Here is a 21,753-nt window from a genome sequence, read left to right as displayed (position 1 = left end):
GCCGGGAAGGGGCGGCCCCGGGGGCCGTTCTCGACGGTACCGCACCGCCTCTCCCTTCCTCTCCCCTCCCTCCCTCCTCCCTCCGCCGCCGGGGGCCACCCGCCCCTCCGGGCCAGTCGCCGCCGGCAGCCGCGGCGGAGCCCGGTGCGGTGCGGGGCATCCCATCCCGGTGCGGTGCATCCCGGTGCGGGAAGGGAGAAGGGGGGGTTTATCCCGATGGCGACGGAGGGTTACCGGTGCCGTAGCAGCCGGTACATCGAGAGCGGGCAGTCGGCGGTGCCCAGCTCGGTGCTGTTCGCCGCCGGGCTGTTGGGCAACGTGCTGGCCTTACTGCTGCTGGGCCAGCACCGGCGGAGATCCCGGTCCCCCGGTGGTCGCCCACCGAGGGTTTCCGCTTTCTACGTGCTGGTGAGCGGGCTGGCTGTCACCGACCTGCTGGGCAAGTGCCTGCTCAGCCCCATCGTGCTGGCCGCCTACGCCTACAACCGCAGCCTCAGCGAACTGGGACCTGGGGGGCGCAGCGAGGGCGAACCGGGGGTCCTCTGCCAGCTCTTCGCCTTCCTCATGGCCTTCTTCGGGCTAGCCCCCACCCTGCTGCTGCTGGCCATGGCGCTGGAGTGTTGGCTCTCCCTGGGGCATCCTTACTTCTACCGGCGGCACCTCACCCGGCGGTTGGGTGCCACGTTGGGGCCGGCGGCGGCGGGGCTCTGCGCCCTCTTCTGCGCCCTGCCGCTGCTGGGTTTCGGGGTGCCCATGCAGTACTGCCCCGGCACATGGTGCTTCATCCGCATGGCCGGCGGTGGGCCGCGCCAGCTGGGCTTCCCCGTCCTCTACGCCAGCCTGATGGGCCTCTTGGTGTTGGCCATCGGCGCCTGCAACGTGAGCAGCATGCGGCACCTCTACGGCATGGCGCGGCGACAGCCCCGCCGCGGCCCCCCCGCCGCCGCCGCCCCCCGCATGGAGGAGCTCGACCACCTCATCCTGCTGGGGCTCATGACCGTCCTCTTCACCATCTGCTCCTTGCCGCTCATTGTGAGTAAACCCCGCCGGCCCCCTGCCCTGAAACAGCCCCCCCCCCCCCCTGCACCACCCCTGGGGGCTCAAGTGGTGGCTTTGCCGCTGCCTCCCCCCCTCCACTTCCCAAATACCCACCACCCCATCCCCGAGGATCGGTCATTGCATTAACCCCCCTGGAAAAATAATCCCCACTTACCTTCACCTCCTCCCCAGGAGGCTGGATTGTTGCTTTGGCCCCCTCTGGATAGCCCCTCACCCCGTCCATGGGGGTCAGGTCGTTGCCTAAACACCTTGGAATAACCCCCCCCCCAGCAAAACTCAGTCTTGGGTGGGGTCAGTTAGGTTTTTTTGCCCTTTGGAATAAGCCTTGGCACAACCACCTGCTCCTGGAGGCTCAGGGCAATGCTTTGCCCCCCCTCTGAATACTCCCCCAACCTGTCCGCAGGGGTCAGGTCGTTGCCTAGACCCCCTTGGCACAACTCCCCTGTCACCATCACTCAGTCCTGGTGGGGGGGGGGGGGTGTCAGATTGTTGCTTTGGCCCCTTGGAATAAACCCTGGCATCACCCTCCACTCCCAGAGATGTCGGGGGGGGTTCATTGCTTTAGTCCCCTCTAAAGAACCCACCACTACAGCCCCATCCCTGGGGGGCAGGTTACTGCTTTAACCCCCTTGGAATACCCTCCTCTCCCTCCCCAACCCCCCCTTCTGGGAAGCTGCCCCCTTCTAAATACCCACCCCCAGCACCACATCCCCAGGGGTTAATTTATTGCTTTAAACCTCATGGAATAACCCCCCCATCACCACCACACTGTACCAGAGGTGTCGAGGGGCGGTTGGGTAATTACTTTGCCCCCCCCTCTAAGTGTCCCCCACCCTGTCCCAGGGGTCTGGTCGTTGCTTTAACCCCCAGGGAACAACCCCCAGCAGCACTACCCTGTCCCAGGATGGTGGGAGGGGGGGAGGGCAGTAATTAATTGCTTTAACCATGTTGGAATAATCCCACACCAACACCCCCCTGTCCCAGGGCTTGGTTCATTGCATAAACCTCCTCGGAATACCCCGCCCCCCCCCATCACCACCACCCTGTCCCAGGGGGGGTTGGGTGAATGCGTTGCCCCCCCCAGAATACCCACCACCAGCACCATCCCATCCCTGCGGGTTAATTCATTGCTTTAACCCCCACGGAATAACCTCCCATCATCACCACTCTGTCCCAGAGGTGTTTGCGGGGCAGGGGGGATGTCAGGTAATTTCTTTGGCCACTTCTGAGTGTCCCCCACCCCCTCCCAGAGGTCTGAGCTTTGCTTTAGCCCCATTGGAATAACATCCTCCCCCCCCCACCTCCCATCACCACCACCCCATTCCTCTGGGGTTGCCCCAGAGGTGTTGGAGGTGTTTGGGGGAGGTCAGTCCATTCCTTTAGCCCCTTGAAATAACTCCCCCCCCCCAGCGTCTATTCCCTGACAGGTTGGTTCATTATGTTAGACCTTTTAATAACCGCCCCCACTCCCACCCCCCGACCCCATCCCAGAGGTGCCGAGTAGACCTAGATCCCTTTGAACCACACTAGATTTCCTAAAATGGGAGAAATACTCCCTGAAATCCTCCCCAGGGATGGGGGTCCCACTGGCAGGGTGGGGGTGGGAGACCCCCAGCATGACAAAGCCCTTGTTGCCCCCCCCTCAGTGCCCCATGTCCCCGGATCCTGCAGCCTTGCTGTAACCCACTGTCAGCGAGGGGGCTATCCCAAAATCCAGGTGGGGGGTGCAGGTGCTGCCACTGCCCTAGGTGACAACTTCCACCTCCGCTCCCTGTCCCCTCTGTCACACTCTGGAGCCATATCATGACGTTCCAGCCACCAGCAGACCCGGCAGGACTAGGTTCATACTGGTTTTGTAATAACCCCAGTGAAAGCCCTGTGGTCCTCAAACGGGCAGGGCTTCAGGCTGGACCTGGAGGTGGAGAAAGGACCTTGACCCTGCAAGGGCCACCGTCTGGCTGTGGTCCAGCCGAGTTATCCAACCGGTGCCTGGTCCGATACCCATCGCGGGGAGGGTGGGGGGGGGCAAAGTGGGGTGCCCCAGCCTCGGGGACAGAGCATCACCCACTGCTGCAGCCTGCGGAGGTCAGATTCTCCCTTTATTCCACCAAATTCCCAGTTCCTGGGACCCAACCTTCAGCTCTGACCTCCTGGCCCTGATGGGGACATGGTGTCCACGTGCCACCACCAGCCCTAACTCCCAGTTTCAGGGTCTGTAACCCCCAACATGTGCTGATTCGATGCATAAGGATATCGAGGGGTTAAAACTTCTTTTGCTGCCCCCACCGGGAATCTTTTTGCTCTCGGCTTTATAGATTCATAGATTCATAGATTCATAGATTGGTCCAGGCCGGAAGGGACCTCCAAAGGTCATCTAGTCCGACCTCCCCGCAGTCAGCAGGGACACCCCCAACTAGACCAGGTTGCCCAGGGCCTCGTCGAGCTTCACCTTGAATATCTTTACCCCTGTGGTGAGATGTTTCTTCATTTTTCCCAATTTCCTTGGTTTTTTTTGTCAGATCCGAGCCTACATGGGGGCCTTTGCCGCCGATTTTAACGAGAACGCTGACCTCAGCGCCCTGCGGTTTCTCTCCGTGAACTCCATCGTCGACCCCTGGGTCTTCATCATCTTCCGCACCTCCGTCTTCCGCATGTTCGTCCGTAGGGTTTGCCGGAGGCTGCATTCCCGAAAACCCACCCTAAAAGGGCCCGGCCCAGGGGGGAAAGAGCAGTTCTGTCCCCTGGGCTGGCGCAGGACAGACACCCCGCAGCTTGGCTTCCCCTGAGAGCGTGGCTCTTGCAGAAGCCGGCGGCTGCTGGTGAGGATGAGGAGCAAGACTTCAGCCCCGCACCCCCATCCCGGAGCATCCCGGGGCAGCACGGGGCTGTCACAGGCAGGGACGGCGTCCGGCGGGGACGTGAAGTGTTTCTGCCCCCTCCCCGGGCTGAGGAACCTGGGGGGGGGGATCCCGGGTACCTGTGAATATTTCCGAGCAGCAGCACTTTGTGGAAGGATTGGGGAGCGCCCGGCTCCAGGAAAGCAGGAGGGTTTTGGCGTGTGGCTTCAGGGCGGTGGGAACACGCAGGGAGGACAGGGGGGGTGTGTGTCCCCATCAAATAAAAGTGGTTCAGAGCCCTGCTCCATCGCCTCGTCCTGTGCATGATCCCGTTCCGCGCCGAAGGGGAGGATCTGGGGCTGGTTTGGGATGTCCCCAGCATGGATGAGGGGGGTGTGAAGGAGCCTTGGGGAGGGTGTGGGGACTCAGAAAATCGAGTGCTGCGCTCAGGGGCCAGAGGGCAGATGGGATCCCATCCCAGGACACCCATCATTCCTCCCCGGGACCCCCATCATCCTTTCTTGGGACACCCATTGTCCCTTCCCGGGACCCCCATCATCATCCCTTCCCTATCCCCGTATCCCCCAAGTGGGGCTGTGGTTTCTCCACCCTGGCTTGCTCTTCGCTGGAAAATTGATTCCTCCGAGCGCTAATGTTGCATTTGTGTTACTCAGATGGCTACCTGTCCTGCTGTAATTATTTTAATTCGGTATTTATGACGACCCCGAGCCCTAATAAGAGCAGTAATTGAGAGAACACGGAGGCTGGGAGGTATAACCTCATGGTGCAAGCACGCAAGCAAACAATCATTTTAATGAAAGATCCATTTCCCCTCAACCACACTTATTAACTGCATTTAATATCTGCCTCAAGTGACCATTTAAGACGAAAAAATTATGATGACCAAAGTCCCCATCTGCTCAGTGTCCTCGGAGGAGACAGGGCAAGTATTTCTCTCCCTCTGGTGCAAGGTGTAGTCGTGTTCCTGCCACTTCCCAGGCCATATTTACTCTTGGTGTCGAATGGATTCTGTTTTTGAAGGAAGAAACTCACGCAAAATCTATCTGGGAGCTTTTTGGAGGTGACCTGGTTGGGTTGGCTCTGGCTGTTTGGCTTTCTCCTGGCTGGAGGAAAGGGCAGACCTGGCTTTGGGGGTGGATTTGGGGGACGTGCAAGCTCGGCGCCTCTCCGTCAGGGTTTTCTAAGGAGAAAGAAATGAGAAGAGGGTTGGTCCGTGTTACCGGTTTCACGTTACTGGCGTGTTATTGACTTGGAGATGGCTCACGTGGGACCGCAGAGTCAACAGCACCCAACCTGCGCCCCAGCTTTCGCCGGACCTGTTTCCCTGCGGCGAGATGAAGGCCAGGTGAGATGATAACGGCTCTGCAAAATCTTGCTGTTGTCCTCCTCCTGGGCTGGGATGTCCTCCACCGTATGGATCTACGCACCGCTCGGGACAGACGGACCAGGGAGTGTGGAGCAATGTGAGCTGTGGGTGCTCGGTGTGTGCCCAGGCTGGGACAGGCCACCATCTGCCCGTGATCCCACCTGGAGAGCCTCCCAGGAGAGGTCCCTGCTCCACTATATGTGTATTTAGAGCCCAGGGCAACCACAGAATGGTTAGAGTTGGAAGGAACCTTAAAGACCATCTCGTTCCAACCCCCTGCCCTAGGCAGGGACACCTCCCACCAGACCAGGTTGCTCAAAGCCCCATCTAGCCTGGTCTTGAACCCCTCCAGAGATGGGGCAGCCACAGCTTCTCTGGGCAAGAGAAGTGCTCCCTGGAAGTAGCAATTAAATTAAAAAAAAAAAACAAAAACGCAGTTTTTTTATTAAGGTGCATGAATACAGACTCCATCCAAGCCCTGAGATGATGCACACACCACGGTGTCTGACCCATCCATGAATTTATCATCACAGGAAAGAAATCATGGAGCCACCAAGCACAACGGGGGCTTGCAGGCTGCTGGGGTGACCCCCCAGTCCCTGCATTGAAGCCACTCCCTGGCTGGTGACCTTGACGTGCTGATCTGGCTTCTGGTCACGCTTTTAATCGGCGTTCTGCCCTTACTGGTGTCCTATCTGCTCTGGGAGCAGACTTGGAGGCTCCAGTTGGCCACCGTTGCCGACGAGGTTTGCGCTTGGGACCGAACGCCAGGCCTCCCTCCCGGCAGATAAATCATTCCCCGGCGCCTTTCTGGGGCCCCAGGACTGCCGTATCCCGGTCCTCTCCAGAGATGGCAGCACGTCCCCAGCCAGGGCTGGCCTCCGGAGCCGGCCCCAGCACGGCTGCCGCGAGGAGGGGACCGCCACCATCCATCCCAAGTTGGCCGCCTTGGGCAACCCACTTTTTTAACGCCCCAGGCACATATGGTTTGGGGTTTCGGGGGGTTACATCAAAGCTCGGAGCCCTTTCCTATTAATGAGCTTGGAAAAAAAACCTAAAATAAAAAGGGAAATAAAAGAAAAATGAAAATTAATAAAACTCCCTGCAACATGCGGTTTGGGTGTAAATGTGGCTCAACGGGAATCAACAAAGCCCGGAGGCTCGGGGCTCTCCGGCATGATGGTGAGGGGGTGGGAGCTGCTGTGCGAGCCCTCCCCGATGGCATCCTCTTCCCAGGCTCCCGGCACTGCTCAGTCATTCCCTGCGGTCCCCTGGGTGCCAGGTTGCTCCCGTGCCAGCCAGCCCCAAAGGGACAGACCTAATGCTTAATGGAGGCAATAAAGAGCCACCCTTCGCTTTCTGGAGCTGTCGTGTCGTGCCCTCCAGCACCGCTGCTCCCACACGCTCGCGGTGTCACTGGTGTCACCAGCATCACCCAATCCCCCCACCCCGCTCCTTTCTTGGACGTAAATCGAGCATGGTCAGGGGCTTTTCTTTTTCAGTTCACGAAATCCAGGCACAACTTCGCACAAGCTCATTTCCTGGCAAATTGTTTAGTTCTTGCAAAGTGCTCTTTTTTTTTTTTTTTTTTTTAATTTTTTTTTTTTTTTTATTGTCTGCCTGCATTTTTCAGCCATTCTGGAAGGAGGAAGGCGCGTGCCTGGGCAGGCAGCAGAGCCGGGGCTGCCAGGCACCCCAGCCAGGGCCTGCGGGGCTGTAAAGACACAACCAGTGGTTTGATTTATTCTTTTAACCCCTGCACCCAGGTGCTTGCACAGGACGACGAGCCAAGGCACCTTGGAGCCAAGGCACCTTGGACCTTGGAGCCAAGGAACATGGACCTGCCACGTCAGTGCTCAGCCCTGCTTTTTTCGGGGCGGGGGGGTAAGTGAGGCTGCTGGAGCATGAGATATGGGATGAGGATGGGAAAGCTTTGGAAGAAAAATGATGCCTGGCTTCGCAAAACACAAGGCAGGCAGGTTTTTGGTCTAAAAGGGTTGAAATCCACCCACGCAATCCATCTCTCCGTGCACAGGAGGGATGGTCTCCTCCCTGCCCGTGGTGCCGACGCTGTCCTTGAAAAGCCACCAGGATCCCAACACCCTCCCCAACCACAGGCAGCAAACGCCAGAGGTTGAGTCCTCTTGGCTGCAGGGTTTATGTGAAATTCATGCAACTTCCCTATGAGCCCAGAGGTTTTTTTTCTCCAAATGGGCCAACCCTGGAAATCTTCTCTTAGGGAAGACAATGCCAATGACCCTTGGGAGATCATATGATCCTTGTTAGAGGCAAGACACCCGAGATAAACATGGAAGCAAAAGGAAGACAACAAACACTTCCCAAGAAACAGACAGATTGTACCATGTGGCACGTTCCTGGTTTTGAGCTCAGAAGGGGGAGAAAAAAAAAAAAAAAAAGCCCAGCAATTTTCCTATTATTGCAAAAATATCCCATCAGAGGCGACTGTCAGTTGAGAAGCTTGAAGCCCCAGATGGGTATTTAAGGTTCCATTAGCTGCCAGGAAAACGAGCTCCAGAAGATGCCAAAACCCCTTCCTGAGCTGTGACATGAGACACCAGAAAGCAGTGGGAGGCTGGGAAAAACCTTGGAGCAACCACTCTACGGGGTGCCTTCTGCTGGGAAAAGGTCTCTACATGAGCAGACCGCAGCCTCCATAAGCTGCTTGGATGGACCAGGACAGGATTTGGCCTCGGCTCCATTTTCCAACCTGATTTTTGTGGATACCACAGAGGGCTGAACGTGGCAGGGTCCCATCCAGCCCTCGGGAAACCAACAGGATCATTCCCACCATCGGATGGGTCCACATGCTTCGGTGCTCTGCTGGATCAGGTCTGCAGGGCTGGGAGGGGGCTTAAAAGAGGTCCTGGGATGGGTGTTGGGGACCGGGACTTGCGTGGAGGGTTAGTCTGGGAGTCTGCTAAAACTCTTTCCCCTCCACCACACCTGCTTCCTTTGGTCATGGGAATGAGGAGGGCTGGGTCTGTGGGTCCTCCCCACCATGACGAAGAAGACCTCGACCTGCGTGAGGAACGAAACCGAAGTGAGGACTAGGAGCAGCCCGTCGGAAATGGAGGTGCTGTCACAAACCGCAGCTCACCCAGCCCCGGAGTTTGCCGTACACCACGTTTCCTTTGCGAAGTTCCTGTTACAAAAGCAAGGTTTTAAAAAGTAACAGCCAAAACGTGCTGGTGGCAACCACCTACCGTGTCCGTGGGAGTCGGTCAATGCTGAAATGTTTCACTGGGGCTTGGGGGGACCAGAGAACTTTGCGAGAAGGGTTTTCCATTAGATCATGGATGAAGGGGAGCGCCTGAGCCCTGCCTGGCCCCCAGCTGAGCCGGATCCCGGCTCGGAGGGCAAGGTGGGGAGAGGATGGGGGTCATGACCGGGGAAATGCTACGCAACAGTGAGAGCTTCCAGTGCCATCTGTGGTGAAATGCTGGCCCAGGTTGCCCAGGGAGGTAGGAGATGGCCAATCCCTGGAAACATTCCAGGCCAGGTTGGACGGAACTCTGAGCCAACCTGATCTAGCTGAAGATACTCCTGCTCATGGCAGGGGGGGTGGGACTAGATGGGTTTTAAAGGTCCCTTCCCACCCAAACCATTCTGTGATCTGCCAAGCCAGAAGCCCCAGCAGAAGCAGCTTTCCTGGAGCTGGTATTTGGGGCAGATGAGCCTCACTCAGCCAGGCTTGCAGGGGGAAGAGGGGTTCCCTCCAGTGTCCCCCCCAACACCCTACTCATGACCAGACACACCAGCTCCAGGTTGCACCCCCATGGGGACCTCCAATGACATATACGAGGTCAACGGGGACATTGTGCGGGGCTGGCCGTAGAGCAGGGTGTTCTCCGGAGGCTCTGGCTGCCTCTGGGGCCATGGGGGACCCATCCGCACAGCCTGGGCTCAGCTGTGGCTCTTGGTAGCCCACCCTGCATGAGGCTGGCCAAGATGGCACCAGAGGTCATTGTGCCTCGGCATCCTCGGACCAGCACCGGGGCTGCCGGAGCGGCACTGGGACTCTCGGACCAGCACTGGGGCTAGCTGTGCGCAGGGCTCCCGGATCGGCACCGGGACTGGCCGTGCCTCTGGGCTCCCAGATCAGCATTGGGGCTAGCCTGGCATCTGGTCTCCTGGCCAGGCACCCGGTCTTGCTGTGAGTCTGGGGCTCCCGAACCGGTCCCGGGGCTAGCCCAGCGTTCCCGGAGCATCAGCGGGACTCCCAAACGAGGGTGCCGGCCCTACAGCTCTGAGGGTGTCCGGTACCGGGACTCCCAGACCGGCACCGGGACTCGGCAGGACTCGGGGCTCCCGAAGCCGCACCGGGACTCTCGGACCGGTACCGGGACTCTCGGACCGGCCAGGGGCTGGCCGTTGAGTGGCTCACGGACCATCACGGGGATTCACCGTGCGCGGGGCTCCCGGATGAGTACCGGGGCTAGTTGTGCTTCGGGGCCCCGGGAGCCGCACCGGGGCTCCCATCCCGGTACCGTGACTCTCGGACCGGCCGTGGGTGCGCCTGTACGCGGGGCTCCCGTCCCGATACCCGTGCTAGCCCGGCGTCGCTTCTGCCGCAGAGGCTCCGGTTCTCCGGGAGCGGCCCCGGGGCCCGTCGGTGCTGGCTGCCGGGGGGGGGGCGGCCCGGGGGCCGCGGGGCGGTTCGGGGCGGGCTCGGGGGCGGCGGGCGGGGCGGGGGGGGGGTGGAGGGTGTGTGTGTATGTGTGTGTGTGTGTGTGTGTGTGTGTGTGTGTGTAGCGGGGAGGGCGGTGCCGGCGGGGCGGTGGCGGCGGCGCAGTCGTGCGGCGGCGGCGGGATGAACGGGACGGGCCCGGGGCGGTGCGAGCACGGCGGGACGCTGCCGAGCGGGGCCGGGCCGCTGGTCAGCGCCCTGATGTTCTCCGCTGGCCTCCTGGGCAACCTCCTGGCCCTGGGGCTATTGCTGCGCTGCCGCCGGGGGCCCCGAGCCCACCCTCCTTCCCTCTTCCACGTCCTGGTGCTGGCCCTGGTGGTCACAGACCTGTTGGGCACCTGCTCCGTCAGCCCCTTCGTCCTGGCTTCCTACCACCACAACCTCACCCTGACCGCCCTGGCCCAAGGAGGACACATCTGCCTCTACTTCGGCTTCGCCATGAGCTTCTTCGGCCTCGCCACCATGCTCATCCTCTTCGCCATGGCGCTGGAGCGATGCCTGGCCCTGGGGCAGCCCTACTTCTACGAGCGCTTTCTTAGCCCCCGGACGGGTTTGGTCGCCCTGCCGGCCATCTACACCTTCTCCGCGGCCTTCTGCTCCTTGCCGCTGGTGGGCTTCGGGCGGTACGTGCAGTATTGCCCCGGCACCTGGTGCTTCATCCAGATGCACCTGGACTACCTCCAGCAGAATGGCGGAAGGGAGGTGTCTGGGTTGGACGTCACCTTCTCGCTGCTCTATGCCACCCTCCTTCTGTTCCTCATCCTCTCCGTGCTGCTCTGCAACCTCAGCGTCATTGCCAACTTGGCCCGCATGCACCGCCGTGGCCAGAAGACCCGACGGCTGGCCACGCTGGAGCAGCCCCGGGCAACAGGCGGCTGTGGCCGGCGCATGTTCTCCATGGCCGAGGAGATTGACCATCTCCTTCTCCTCTCCATCATGACCATCACCTTCGTCATCTGCTCTCTGCCGTTCACGGTGAGTGCTATTGCTTCTCCCCTGGGGTGGGGTCCCTCTTCCCAGCACCTCTATTTCTCTTCCTTCCCTTTATAAGGCTCCCCCTTACTCCACTGCCCAAACCTCAAGGGCTGAGGTCAAACCTTAGCTCCTCCTGAAGCTCAGGAGATCCCAGGGCTGCCACAAACTGGGCAATTTGCACATCCCATGGGGAACTGGGAGAATCAACCCCCATATCCCAAGTGCTGGCAGAAGGACGGGGTGGCAGGAGGACGGGGTGGCAGAAGGACGGGGTGGCAGGAGGACAGGGTGGCAGAAGGATGGGGTGGCAGAAGGACGGGGTGGCAGAAGGACGGGGTGGCAGGAGGATGGGGTGACAGAAAGATGGGGTGGCAGGAGGTCAGAATGGCAGGAGGACGGGGTGGCAGGAGAACGAGGTGGCAGGAGGACAGGATGGCAGGAGAACAGGGTGGCAGAAGGATGGAGCGTCAGAAGGATGAGGTGGCAGAAGGATGGGGTAGCAGGAAGATAGGGTGGCAGGAGGATGCGTAGCAGGAGGGCAGGGCGGCACGAAGATGGGGTGGTGGGAGCAGAGGTGCCCTCCCATCCCACAGAGGCTCCGAGACCAGGCAGCGTGGCCCAGGCAGTGTCTAAGTTAGACGTCCCCTGAACCACATGGTGGTTGCTGTGGTTCCCAGGAGCTGGGCATTCATCATGGAGGTGTGAGGGGTGGCAGAGCAATGAACTAGACATCCAAAGATGGCGATGAAGGAGATGCTGCTGGGCTGGAGACAGTGGGTATCTGTGCTGGGCAGGCTGAGTTATCCCAGATTTCTATGGTGAAGGGGAAGGATGGAGCTGGAGATGTGGGCAGGCAGCACCCACCTCACAGTTAGATGGAGGTCTCCCTTCCTCTGCAACACCACCGGGGCGCAGGCACGGAGATGGGTGATTGCTGGGAACGGCTATCCAACACATGGGCCACAGCATCCCTCATCCCAAGGGTCGTGCCTACATCCCGTGCCCCGTCTCTGCGCGAGGCTTCCAGCAGAAATGCAGGGTCAAAACACCTCAGCCAAGTGAGGAAGGGGAGAGAGCGAGTCCCCTGAGTCTGGCTCAGGCTTTCCCGGCCAAAGGTCCGCTTTTCAGCCCTCCAAGCCATACTACACCAGCAGCATCGCAGACTCCAGAGCACCTCGAGCCACCGGTGTCCCCTGCCCGTGTAGATGAGCCTGCTGCCGTGGGAGGTCATTTTGTTCCCATTAGAAGCGAGCCCCACCAAGGCTGGGAGCGCAGCCAGCACTAATTTTGTGCTCAGGGAGTTAAATAGAGGCTACCTTCCCTCCGTGCTCCCTTTCTTTTCCCAAGGGAAAAGAAAATAACCACAGGCTGCAGCCGAGCTGGGCTGCCTGGGCTTTAAGAGAGAGAAAAGACAAAGCAGTAATGTCCGGCCGCTTGCGAGCATCCCGAGAGCCAGACTCAGCATCCTGCGAGATGTTTCAGCTCCCGTCAATGGGCCCGCGCACGATGAGCGGCTCTCCCCATGTCCCGAAAAAGCCCAGGTTTGAGTGCTGTGGTCGTTCTCCCTTGGCTGGGGACACGTGGGCAGGGCCCTGTGGGTCTGCGGGGGGGCAGATGGGGTGGGAAAGTGCTGCTGCTGGGGATCCCATGGGCCCTGTGGTAGCAGATATAGCCTTATCCAGAGGCACAGCCAGCTTTTCGTTTCCCATCGCCCAGCTCCCATGCGTTGGGCTGACTTTTGGCAGCGTCTCAAACCCAGCTGCCGAACGCTGCCCGTGCCTCCTTGCTGTGACACTTTCTCTTCTGGCCGGGGCTGCCCACAGCTCCCACCTTCCGAGGAGCAGCCCGACCACACGAACCCAGTGAGATCCTTCCCAAACCCCGCTCCGAGCTGGGGACAACTCTCAGGTACCGGCTGCACGGTGGCCACCTCGTGCCCTGGGATGCAGCATCCCTGGGTGGTACCCAACAGATCCCAGCTGGAGGAGGGATGCTCGTGCTTTCCGCGCCCCCAGGCTCCCGTCCCTGTCTGAGCATCCCCTCTCCCCTGAAGTGAGGGGGTGGCCATTCACCCCGTGTGAGTAAGGAGCGCTGAGTCACCCTTCCAGGAAGCCCCGTAAGCATCTATGAGTCGGCACGTTGCAGGAAGGACTGGAGCGGTCCAGCCCCCTGCATCCTCTCCGTCTTCTGCATTTATTTGTCCCGTGTGGTTTTCAAGGTGAGACCCACGGCTTCCTCAGGTTGCCTTCATTGCCTTAGGGCTAAACAAGACCCTCGCTGCGTGCTGAAAGTACAGCTTGGGTCTGGCTTTCGTTAGCGAGAAGTCCATTTAAACCAGTAGAGGCAGAAAGTGTCCTGTGACAGAGAAGAGACAGAGTGTGTGCTCCTTAAGAAGGACACGGATCTGTTGGAGCGGGTCCAGAGGAGGCCACGGAGATGCTGGGAGGGCTGGAGCCCCTCTGCTGTGAGGACAGGCTGAGAGAGTTGGGGGGATTCAGCCTGGAGAAGAGAAGGCTCCGGGGAGACCTTAGAGCCCCTTCCAGTCCCTAAAGGGGCTCCAGGAGAGATGGGGAAGGACTCTTCATCAGGGAGGGGAGCCATAGGATGAGGGGGAAGGGTTTGACACTGAAAGAGGGGAGATTGAGATGAGATCTCAGGAAGAAATCCATTGCTGTGAGGGTGGTGAGAGCCTGGCCCAGGTTGCCCAGAGAAGCTGTGGCTGCCCCATCCCTGGAGGGGTTCAAGGCCACGTTGGAGGGGGCTTTGAGCAACCAGGTCTGGTGGGAGGTGTCCCTTCCCATGGCAGGGGGTGGGACTGGATGATCTTTAAGGTCCCTTCCAAGCCAAACCATTCCATGATTCTATGACAGCCCAAATCTCCCCAGGAAGCTGCCGAGGGGCTGGCTCCTGGAAGCCCAGACCCGACATTATTTCTCCCAGTCGTGTTTTGCAGATCCGCGCCTATGTGAACAAGTTCAGTGGCAAAGAGGACACCGATGACACCGACAACTGGGACCTCCTGGCCCTGAGGTTTCTCTCCATTAATTCCATCGTTGACCCTTGGGTCTTCGCCATCCTGCGGCCCCCGGTCCTGCGGTTCATGCGCTCCGTGCTGTGCTGCCAGGTGACCCCCGCGAGCCAGGACAGACAGACTCCGTCCCCAGCAAAGACAAAACTGGCAGCCCCGATGGACCCCTGTGGGCAGTAGATCCGTTGGCTGTCCCAGGAGACATCTGCCAGGTGAAGCACAGCCCTGGCAAATGTTAACCAAGCTCTGCGCCTCATGGCCCATCAAGAGATGTATCTGCTGCAGGGTGGGCCAGGTATGGGTGGCCTGGCCAGGTGTCACCGCATGTCTGGGAAGCCCCTGGAAAGCCAGTGTGGTCTCTCACAGGGCAAAAAAATACGATGGGACAAGATTGGAAGGGCTGATGAGTACCTGGATATCGCTGTTGTCCTCAGATGGAGATGCTCCCATCCGGTGAATGGTACAGGCTGCGTTTGGCCATGCTGCGGGAGGGTCGGGGGGTGAAACGTGGGGGGCTTTGTTATAACACTACTGCTGGGGGGGCTGTCGGGGAGCAGAGCTCCCAGCGAGGTCCCCTTTTGCGCTGAAGGTGGGGTACAGGCAGGGGTACGGGTCCTGGAGATGGGGCTGGGTGGCCCCCATTGCTGCAAGCACCCTTTCCTGTCCCCAGATCCCTAAGGATCGAGTAGGGGAAGGCAGCAGCAGAGTATCCCCAAATATTCCCCTGTATTTGTTAGACTGGCTGCCTAAAGAAACACACTTTATCAGGTGTAGGTCTCTGTGCATGTGTCTGTCTGTCTGTCTGTCCCGTGCCCCCAGAGATTGTAGGCTCTGGTGGGTGACAGCCCAGCTTGTCTGAGGGGCACCGGGGCAGAAAAAAAACCCCAAATTGTGGCACTTCCATTGCTCTGTGATGGCAGCGGAGCTGCGTGACCCTTCCTGAGCACCCGGGTTGGAATTTTCTTTGCCCTGTGGTTTGTGGAGGAGCCAACAAGGGGAATAAAGAACTCGACCAAGGAAGGGGAGGTTTCGGTCACAGCCGTGTGCTTTACCCACATCCAGGGCGATGCTGCTGATGGGTTTTGGGGTGGCACGGAGGAGGGCTTGTCCCCCTGGGCTGCCTGACCAAGAGCCTTTGCTCATCCTCCCACCAACCTGGGATGAACCTGCTCAGGAGCAGGTTTTATTTGAAAAAAAAAATATCCAAAACCCAACAAAACCAAAAAACCCAAGTGCAGAAGCATCCAGGTCATCAATCCCACCCCATCGGGCAGCATCCTTCAGCGCCACTATTTTATTTCATGGGATGGGTGTTGCTCTTTGGGGTTCCAGGCTGGTCCCCACCGGGATAAGGAGCATCCGACCCCACAGGTGAGCTGGGTTTGTCCCAAGGCCATTGGGGCCATTTGGGGTTGCTGGGGGGGTGATCATGGCTCCTGTTTGTGCAGGACCCAACAAACACGGGGTCCTCGTGGGGCATCTCGTTGTCCATTTGAGAGCTGCAGCTCTGCTTAGAAAGCCCAAAGGTGCCGAGGTTTGGAGCTTTTCTGCGGTTCGTTAGTCGAGGTGATGTAAATAAAATAAATTATTATTTAAATAATAAATGTCTCTCAAAGGAGCCTGCTGAATGGTGTGTGGGTCTGTGCTGAGGGCACACCTCAGGGTAGATCTGGCTCCTGGGGGAAACGCGTCACCTGCCTGGGGCATCGGTGAGACGAAGCCTTGGAGATGGGGGGAGAGGGCAGGAGGGGAGGCTGGGAGGGGAAATGTGTGCCTTCAATTTCCTAAAAAGTGAGAACAAACTGGTTTATAGATGTGTGATGACATTTTTGCCTTATGTCTGCAACCTGGCCCCCAAGCTACACAAATACCCCCCTCTCTGAGCTCTTCCTTAAAACTTGCATATCCCAAAGCCAGGGAGAGGCAGGCCAAGCTCCCACCTGTTATCAAAATAAAATAAAATTTAAAAAAAAAAAAAAAACAACCCAACACCAAAAACACAACAACAAAAAACCCACCCTAAAAAAAGGGAATTTATGACACTTTTGTCAGGCAGCCAATATCCACAGGAAGTTTACTGGCCTCCGAAATGTGTGTGGGCAGATGTCAGGCATGGGCTGCTATTGCTCAAGCCCCGCCGGCGGGTTTCTGGCAGCACCCTGCGGCTGGGAGGGGGGGGTTTCGAGGGGCGGGAAGTTGAAGGGGGGGGGGGGGGGGGGTTATGAGATGCGCTTTGCACATGGGGCTGCAGCTGGGGTGCTCCCTGTACTGGCACGTAACTCGTGCAATGAAGCCCTTAACCCTGTCGCTGCCCCCCGGGGTGTCCAGATTTGGCCCACTCCCAGGAGGTGACAGTCACTCCCCACTCCCGAATTAGTGTGTGTCCCCCCCCCTGCCATCCATGCACGCAGCAGCAGCAAAGGCACTTGCTGGTTTCAGGGCTCGTGCACCCCGTCGTGTCCCCAGCGGGTGCTTGGCTTGCAAAAAAAAAGAGCCAAAAGGGCTTTGGGAAGAGCCACGGGTCCCTGCGCTTTATTTGGCTGGATGGTCCTGACCTGGCTGGTCACGCTGGAATTTCGGGACCGGTTTCCTAATCCGCTCCTAAGCCAGAGGGAAAGGCTGCCCGGCATGCAAAAAATGGAAAGAAAAGATTAAAAAAAAACCCCATCAGGTTGGAATTGGCAAGGGGGGGGTCACATCCCAGCCTGCCGAGGCGTGTGACAGCAGTGAGAAGGGGACCCAGGGCCATCCGTGGCAGCGCAGGGGACAATCCAAAGGCAGGATGCTCCTGATGGCTCTCGCTCCGAGGATCCGCTCCCGCCGGCCACCAGCTCGGCTGCTGACCACTAATTGCCAGCTGCTTGTTTTTTTGGGAGGTTTATGGCTCCTCATCAGGAAACGCGGGGCTGGGAGACAACGTCCCAGCATCCATCCCGTTGGGATCTGCTTTTCACAGGGTAATGCTGCGGCGGAGTCACTCTCATGTGAGCCTGTCCCCAATAAGGGACAGAAATCCCGGCAAGTGGGGCCAGGGGAATGATTTGGCTGAAATTTAATGCAAAAATATAAAAGAGAAAGGGATGTGAACCAGGGAGAGGCTCGGTGCCTCCAAGGAGAGGAGCCCACCGAGACCCAAGTCCCTTTGCCATGATGCCTCCTGCAGAGATGGGGACCTTGTCTGGGGATGCTGCGGGGGACAGATCTGCTTGGGGACCACTCTACATGCCCCTCCTTGGGGTTATGACCATGCTGGCCATGGGTTACCCCCATCGCTGCTGCCCTATGAGCCCAGAAAATGGAAAAAGAAAAACCCAATCAGCCCTCCTGCACCTTCTTTCAGATGAGAAAAGCAACTTAATTAGAGCTCTGCAAAGACAACAAGGGCCATGGATCTCTGTATCCTGAGCCATGAGCCTGCACAAAACACTGCTTTTATTAGCGTCACGCAGGAGCCGTTACGGAAGCCAAATTAATTTGACTCTCTTCAGCTCAATTGACATCTGCTCGGCTTAAACGCAAGATGCCAAAGTGTCATTTCGTTGTCTGCGCCGACCCTTAATGATTTTTTATTTCCATGCAGCAGAGCAGAGCCGGAAACCCGCTGGTGCAAGGAAGCGCCAGGCAGGTCCTCAACGTCTGCGTTTCCATCTGGAAATCAAGCTGCCGAAGAGGAGCGAGGGAGAAGCCACCCCCTGGGGACAAGGGATGGCACCAGCTGCCCGCCAAGCCTTCTTAAAAAAGGAGAGGGACTTTCTGCCGATGCTGAAGGGAGCGGGAGCTACGGGATTCAAGGGATCGGGACCCTCCCCAGGCAGCCAGAGTAGCCCAGGGGGTGGCTCCAAGTTGCCCCCCATGGCAGCAGGGAGGCCAGCGTCTGCCTCTCCTTCTGGGGCTGTGTCCCTTAAAAAGAAGAACATGAAGGGTCCAGGCAGTGGGACACGGTTTAGATGGGAAAATGATGGCGATGCAATGCAGCGTTTTTGGGGAAACGGGTGTTTTTGGCGAGTAGAGAAAAAAGGAGGAGAGCTTCCTTCTCGGTCGCTCCTTTTCTGGCCTCGTTTGAAAAGATGGGGACAGACTTTTTAGCAGGGCTTGTTGCGATAGGACAAGGGGTAATGGCTTCAAATTAAAAGAGGGAAGACTCAAGCTAGATATAAGGAAGAAATTCTTTACGGTGAGGGGGCTGAGACACTGGCCCAGGTTGCCCAGAGAGGTGGGAGATGCCCCATCCCTGGAAACATTCCAGGTCAGGTTGGACAGGACTCTGAGCAACCTGATCTAGTTGAAGATGTCCCTGTCCATGGCAGGGGGGTTGGACTAGATGGGCTTTAAAGGTCCCTTCCCACCTAAACCATTCTGTGATTCTATGATTCTATGGTCTGTGTGCTGGTCAGCAAGGAGTGAGCCCTCATTTTTTGGCCACTTTGGCCACCTGGCTGATCCCCAATGCTTCAGCCATGGCTCTGAAAGCCCTGCGACACCATTCACGGGGGGTCAGCAAACACGGGCAACATCTGGGGATGGCCTGTGAAGGTGATGTGCTGCGTGCGGTGATGTGCCCGAGCCCCAGCATCCCTCCGGATCCCCTCTGGGATTGCTGGTCCTCTCCTCCGGGAGGCTGGAAGGAAAGCATCTCCCCGGGAAGATGGGGAGAAGCAGGCGGGAGGCAGCTGCCCTGCCGAGACGGCTGTGTTTCCGGGCAGAGGATGGGCAGTGAGCCCATATCTCCCCAGGCTCCAGGAGGGCGTGCGGTGCGAGAGCTATTAAACTGGATTAAATAAATTAGACGAGGAAGTGACTTAAGGGAAGATGGCACGGCTGGGCTCCCAAACCAGCTCTGCAGCGGTGCCAGGGCTTACCTTGGCATCGGATGTCGGAGCTGACGGCAATTCCCCACGGCTCGAGCACAGGGAAAAGAAGAGAAGCATTTGGCTTTACCGTAGCTGCCTTCTGCTTTTGCAGCTGGTTTTGAGTCTCTGCATCCCCACGTATTGGTGTGAAACCTTTTCAGCTCCTCTGGGTCACCCCACGTCTCCCATTTCCCCGGATCCACTGAGTCCCTTTTTCGTCACCGGGAACTAACGCTGTCCTACAGCATCCCCAGAGGGGCGAGCTTACAGTGTAAATCAGGCTGTATTTTACCTCACAGCCCGGTAAACGAGGGTATCAGCCCTTTCCAGGAAGGCTGCTGGGGTACCCCAACCATCATAGGCATAAAGTCAGAGCCTGCCACCCAACACCGAGACCCAGAATGAGTAATTCCTGGCCTGTCCTCTGTCATTCTGAGAGTTTATGAGACCTGGGAAGAAGCAAGACTGTGGTAGAATTACCTCTCTGCAGCCACATTTTCAAGCTGGTTTTTTTTTCATTTGTTGTTTTTTTTTGGTTTTTTTTTTTTTATTTGTTTTGTTTTCAATGTATGAGTAATAACAATTTTTTTCATTCTGGCTTTTTGGTTCAGCGTTGCAGTGGGGTGAAAGTCTTGTCTGAGTTGTCCCCAAAACTACCTGAATTGCCGCCATTTTGGCTGTCTGGGGGAATTGCTGGTTCTCAGCACGCTCCCAAGTCTTTGTCCCTCCCCGGTACCTGTCTGTGGCTTTGGGAGCTGGTGCAAAAAGGAGGAATATGGGATGGAGGTGCAGCCCTCCTGCTTCTGACAGCTCCTTCGAGCTCCTTTCTCCCCACAGTTGGATCCAGGCATGTCCGAGGGGGTGAACTGGAGGATACCAGGGATGCAGCGCTGCATCCCCACTGGCCCCCGAGCCATCCTTGAGCCAGAAGACACGTGGAGAGGAAGGACCCGAGGGAGCAGAGGCCTCCCCAGCGTCTCCTCTCCATCCAGTTGCAGGACGTGCTGCTGCGGGAAAACCAACCAACAGGCTGGGAAAAATCCAGCCAGAGCTCAGGGCTGATCCACAATTGATTGAAAACACAAGGAGGGAAAGTTTTACAAACCCAACTGGGATGATGAGGAGCTAAAAATACAGCTGCCGTGGCTCGGCGAGGGAGGGAGCGAGCCGTCCAAGGCCACCCCTTGTTTGTTTGCACCCATGGCGTGGCTGGCACTTGCCTCCAGAGAAAGTCCTCTCCCTTAAGAGCATCCAGATGAGGCACTGAGATAATATACATCCTCACTTGGGAGACACGTTGCCTTTCCCCGAGTGGGAGATGCCGGCGGTGAGGGCTGGACCACGCTTTCCCGATGCTCATGGGCTTTGCCGTGGGGACAAAGCCACCACCAGTGGTTTGGAAGGAACACACCGTGTCCCTGCTCGGTGGGCACGTGTTCGGGGAGGCTCCTGGAAGTCTCCAGGGTTTCTCACACTGAGCTGCTTTTTTTAACCGGATTTCCCTGAAATGTGGAAACATCCGCGCCCATCAAATCCGCAGGGAAATGCTGCCCATCTGCCAGCGCTGGTGCCGTTCCCAAAGCCATCTACATCTTCAAAAACAAGAGACTAAACAGTGTCAAACTCATGTCAAGCATCTGGCTCTTTAAAAGGCCATAAAAGTTACGAGGCATCGCTCAGCCTGACGGATCGCTCGCCACCCTGCCCCGTGGACTGAACGCGGCGACCTCGCCTGCAAACCCCGCTTATTAGTTAAAAACGGGGCCTCGTTAGCGGCCTCGTGAGCTGAGCTCATGTGAGGAGGAGCGCAAAGGTCCCCAGGGTTCCCGAGCCGGTCGGACCATAAAGCTGTGTAGGGTTTTGGGTCCCAGCGTCGGGGGCCAAAAGCAGCCACCCCCTGCTCTGGTTTCTCTGCGGTTCCTGCTGAGAGCCCCAGCTGCAGAAGGTGCCGGTTTGTGGCTGAAATAAAAAACCTTCTAAAAAAAACCAAAAAAACACAACAACCCCAAACCTCGAAAAAAAAAACCCAACAAAACCAAACACCTGCAAAAGCTTGTTTCTCTGAGCAGCCAGTTTGCGTGGTCAAAACACCCTACAGTCCTATGAGTCTGGCGCGTGGCATTTCTCTGCCTCAGTTTCCCCTCTGTGCTCTGGGAACATCCCTTCCCGGCATGGGAGCTGTATCCATCCCCTGGACATTCCCCCAGCGACGCTGGGAAAGCCCAGAAAGTTAATAAAGGGAATAAAAAGGGGAAATGACAAGGGGGAAACCGCCTGGGTGCCAGGGCTGGGGATGGCCCCTGCCTCAGGGCACAGGGCTCTGCCAGGCTGAAGCCACCACTGCTCCCTCCGGCTCCCGGCTTTGCTCCTGTTAGGATTGGCAGCTTTCACAGCGACGACAGGTCCCTGCTCTGGCTCAGCTTTCCCTCCCCGCAGCCAGCCCCGTGCTGCCGGCGCCGTGCCATGCCAAGAGGAGCCTGGACGAGCAAGGTTCCCACAGGGCTGGTGGAGCCTTTCCTCATCCTGAGCATCCGCAGATTTCTCTCTAAAGAGCACCCACCAGATGCAAAGGTCTCCAGCTGGGCTTTTCCCAGCAAGCCCTTCCTTATTTTTATTTTTTTTTATGCATGACTTTTTGCTCAGCTGGGATGCTGGGCAGGGGGCAGGATCGATGCACAGCACCCTGCTCCCTGCCGCCTCCTCATCCTCTTCCAAGAGGCACCAAAATGGCACTGGGAGAAACCACCAGAGCTTGTTGAGCCCATCACCCTCCCCAAACCTGCTCCAGGACCAACATCCTCACTGATCTGCTCCCTTTGCTATCACCTGCACTGCAATTTCAGCCCTAGAAGCCCTAGAGAAGGCTCCAGCGAGACCTTATAGCAGCCTTCAGAACCTAAAGGGGGCTC

The 21,753-nt window shown here is 58.1% G+C and overlaps 2 protein-coding genes across 2 annotated transcripts; both read left to right on the top strand.

Moving 5' to 3' along the window:
• The first annotated feature begins 216 nt into the window (after positions 1-216).
• Positions 217-3,845, top strand: PTGDR (prostaglandin D2 receptor). The gene is made up of 2 exons (XM_074149417.1): positions 217-1,032; positions 3,579-3,845. The coding sequence occupies exons 1-2, from the start codon at positions 217-219 to the stop codon at positions 3,843-3,845; spliced, it is 1,083 nt and encodes a 360-aa protein (XP_074005518.1).
• Positions 3,846-10,114: 6,269 nt separating this feature from the next.
• Positions 10,115-14,174, top strand: PTGER2 (prostaglandin E receptor 2). Its single transcript, XM_074149374.1, has 2 exons — positions 10,115-10,966; positions 13,920-14,174. The coding sequence occupies exons 1-2, from the start codon at positions 10,115-10,117 to the stop codon at positions 14,172-14,174; spliced, it is 1,107 nt and encodes a 368-aa protein (XP_074005475.1).
• Positions 14,175-21,753: the final 7,579 nt, after the last annotated feature.

This window comes from Numenius arquata, chromosome 6 (genome assembly GCF_964106895.1).
Source record: "Numenius arquata chromosome 6, bNumArq3.hap1.1, whole genome shotgun sequence".
Classification (NCBI taxonomy): Eukaryota; Metazoa; Chordata; class Aves; order Charadriiformes; family Scolopacidae; genus Numenius; species Numenius arquata.
Note: the sequence above shows the minus strand (reverse complement) of the source record. Positions and strands in the feature narration are given on the sequence as shown.